The 3,264-nt window shown below is 60.4% G+C and overlaps 1 protein-coding gene across 1 annotated transcript in view; it reads right to left on the bottom strand.

The window, feature by feature from the left end:
• The window catches only part of SLC9A1 (solute carrier family 9, subfamily A (NHE1, cation proton antiporter 1), member 1), a gene marked incomplete at its 3' end in the record, with an annotated part of 5,230 nt that overhangs the window by 549 nt on the left and 1,417 nt on the right, over nucleotides 1-3,264 (bottom strand). Inside the window, exons 3-7 of the mRNA XM_010087903.1 lie at nucleotides 2,411-2,661; nucleotides 1,716-1,933; nucleotides 1,157-1,359; nucleotides 812-901; nucleotides 343-413 (exon numbers count right to left, since the gene is read on the bottom strand). Of these exons, the coding sequence (XP_010086205.1) occupies nucleotides 343-413; nucleotides 812-901; nucleotides 1,157-1,359; nucleotides 1,716-1,933; nucleotides 2,411-2,661 (833 nt within the window). The remainder of the gene's footprint in view (nucleotides 1-342; nucleotides 414-811; nucleotides 902-1,156; nucleotides 1,360-1,715; nucleotides 1,934-2,410; nucleotides 2,662-3,264) is intronic.

Below are 3,264 nucleotides of genomic sequence, written 5' to 3'. Positions count from 1 at the left end.
GTTCCCACCAGCACAGGTCAAGCCAGGCTTCCCCGACTCCCTCCGAGCCAGGCAGCTCCGAAACACCCAGCAGCTGCTCGCACCCACAACGGATGGTCCTGAGCTCCTGCAGGGACTGGCCACCAGCAGCTCCAGGGGTGGTGTGGTGAAGGGATGCAGCTCTGCAGCCCCCTCGCACCCAACCCACGGCTGTCATTCCTCAAGGGATTGTGGATTCCTTGTGTGTGGATATTACAGCCCGGGAAAAAACCCAGCATAGGGCTGGGAAACCTGCCGGGTGGTGATTCAAACCCTTCCCCATCTCCCCTCTGTGTCCCCCGAGTAACCAAACCTCCAACTCACTTGTCCTTCCAGTGGTGATGCCCGTAGTGACCACAGATGTCCTCGATCCCCGTCAGAAGGTGATCCAAGAACTGGAAGAGAAGGTCCAAGGTGTAGGCGGCTTGCAGGGCTGTTGCCCACCCTCTCCCCACCCTGACACCCACGCTGACACAGGGGTGAGGGCACTCAGGGGGTGCAAAATCAGGGCTGTGGGTCCAGGACGGGTCTCAGGAGGGCAGCACGGTCCTACGCAACTGGGCTACTGCTCTACCAGGCACTGGGGAGGTCTGGGTCGGAGCGGGCACTGGACGACACAGATGGGGGAGAGCCCTCGCTCCGTCCCCCCTTACCTTGGGCACCGATTTAGGGGCAGCTCCTGCTCTGTAAACCCGCCCGGTTACAGCGGTGGAGGTGGCAGAAGCAGAGAGAGAAGAGGGCTAAGGCGGCGAAGAGAAGCGTGTGGGGCGGGCCAGGCGGGCGCAGCGGTTACCTGCGTGTGGATCTCTTCGTTGATGGAGCGCTTGGTCTCTTGCTTCTTCTTCACGGCCAGCAGGTCCACCAAGGGCCGGATGGTCATGCCCTAGGGAATGGGGAGGGTGGGTTAGACCCCTCCTCAAGGCACCCAGGTGGGAGCGGGATGGGTTCAACGCAGCCGAACCATGGGGCTACGCGCTGCCGGTGTCACTTGGCAGCCTCAGGAGCTTTTGGAGAAGGGGGACGGTGACAGGGGCAGGGATGGAGGCTGGGGAGATGCTCCTCACCCTCCACACACACCTGCAGCTCGCTGAATAACCCCCTTTCCCTCGGAAACCACAACATGACCAGTGCCACCAACCTGCACGAAAACTGTGAAGAAGATGACGGTGATGATGGCCGTGAGGAACATGTCCCTCATGCCAAAGTGCTTGTAGTCCAGGAGGTAACAGAGGGAGAAGGCGATGGCTCCTCGCAGGCCCCCGTAGGCGATGATGAACTGGTCCTTGGGTGTCAGCTTCACAATTCGGAACTTGTTGATGAACCAGGTGAGGACCAGGACGCCTGGGGAGCGGTGCAGGACCTTGTGTGAGCAGGTGGTGAAGGAGGGCAACTCCAGCCCTAAAGAGACCCCCCCAGGACCCAGGCTCATACCCCAGTGCAGTGTCACCCCCTCGGGGCCATGGGTGCAGGTGGGTGCTGTCCTGCTTGCTCATCACCACGCTCCTCACCAGCTTCATCCCCATGTCTGGCACAAACGTGGCCTCAACCCCATCTTCCCATGAGGCCAACCACCAGCAAGGCTGATGGCCATGGTGGGGCAATGCCACCCAGTCAACCCCATTCCCCCCAGCAAGGCAAACTGGGGCCTCCTGGCCCTGAGAGACCCAGGACCATCTCCATGGATTTTGCCACCTCACCTAAAACTCTCGCGATAAGGCAGAAGAGCAACGTGCTGATGACGAAGGTCCAGTTCCAGTAGTGGTGGCCAGCCACGGTGGAGACGCCCAGGAAGATGAAGATGAGGGTCTCGCTCACGCTGCTCCACATCTTAAGGAAATACTTGATGGTGGTGTGGGACTTGTGGGAGATGTTGGCTTCCACGTAGGGTCGCATGACCACGCCGGAGGCGATGAGCCTAGGGACAAGGTTGGGGCACTTAGCAGCCACGGGGACATGGGGACAACCCCAACCACCAGCCCTGCAGCAGTGTTTTGTGCTCTTATACCAAACCCCAGAGCAGGGCAGGGCTTGGGAGACACCAGCAATCATTCAAGGCCTCCAGAGAAGGCAACACAAGGTTTCTCCTGCCCTGCCAGGAGCCAGGCAGCACAGAACTTTGTTGTCTTGAGCGGTCAGCAGGCCCTGCCTGCTGCTGTGTGCCCAGGAGAACAGGCAATGGGCTGCCAGCACCCCCGGATCTGGGGGACAACTCAAGAGAGTCACCTCCCTCATCTGCCTCCCTGCATATCCCAACCCAAACACACCTCTGGCCTTCACTGGGCATGTACTGGCCATGCTGGGACAGCCAGAGGGCTGTGGTTACACCAGAGTGAATCCTCCAAAAGGTCCTGGGGACAAGGGGGGCATCTCATCCCACCCGCGCCCAACTCACGCCATGATGCCGGAGAGGTGGAAGAGCTCAGCGGAGAGATAGGCCATGTAGCTGTAGAGGAAGACGAAGAGCGGCTCGATGACTCGGATGTGGGAGGTGAAGCGGGACGTGAAGGCAGCGATCACCCCGTAAATGACGCCCACGAAGACGCCGCCCAGTGACACCACGAAGAAGCTGAGGAAGCCGAGGATGATATCGATGATGGTCACCTGCTCGAAGGTGGCAAACTCCTCAAAGAGGTGGTAGAGGACCTGGGAGGGAGAAGGAAGATGGGGGGGGTTCAAACTGCCCTGCTGGCAGGTGACAGCATCACCTCAGAGGTGACCTGTGCGGGGACCTTCCTTGGGGGAGCAGTGGCAGAGGAAGCCAGGCAGGTTCCCAGCACGGCACACCGAAGATGAGGTGTCCCAGTGCATGGTGGCCCTGGGCTGGGTCCTGCGCTTGACCAAAAAAAGCTGGTGGTGCTTTGCTGTGCAAGACACAGACCCACAGGGACCAGCTGCCCGTCCTCTGTGGCTCACAGGGACACGGTGCCACCGCAGATGTGCCTGGGACAGCTCTGCTCCCCAACACAGCCCCCACCGATGTCCTAGGAGGGGCTTTGGTCAAGGTCTGAACCAGCCAGAGACTGTTCCTGCGTCCCAACGAGCAGATCAGGACAGATCCAGGCTGGGGGACACCTTTTTTTTTCCACCAGCCGCACGGAGAGAAAAGCCAACCTCTGCCCTGCGCAGCCCAGAGAACAGCCCAGACCCTTCGTGCAGCTTTGTGGCCAAGAGGGCAACCTCGCAGGAGGAGCCCACCAAGCTCCATCACCTTCTCCCACCCCCAGACGTATTTCCTGGAGGGATTTT

The sequence above is a fragment of the Pterocles gutturalis genome, unplaced genomic scaffold (assembly GCF_000699245.1).
Source record: "Pterocles gutturalis isolate BGI_N339 unplaced genomic scaffold, ASM69924v1 scaffold39026, whole genome shotgun sequence".
In the NCBI taxonomy this organism is placed as follows: domain Eukaryota; kingdom Metazoa; phylum Chordata; class Aves; order Pterocliformes; family Pteroclidae; genus Pterocles; species Pterocles gutturalis.
The sequence above is the reverse complement of the archived record's forward strand: the minus strand, read 5'-3'. Positions and strand labels throughout refer to the sequence as shown.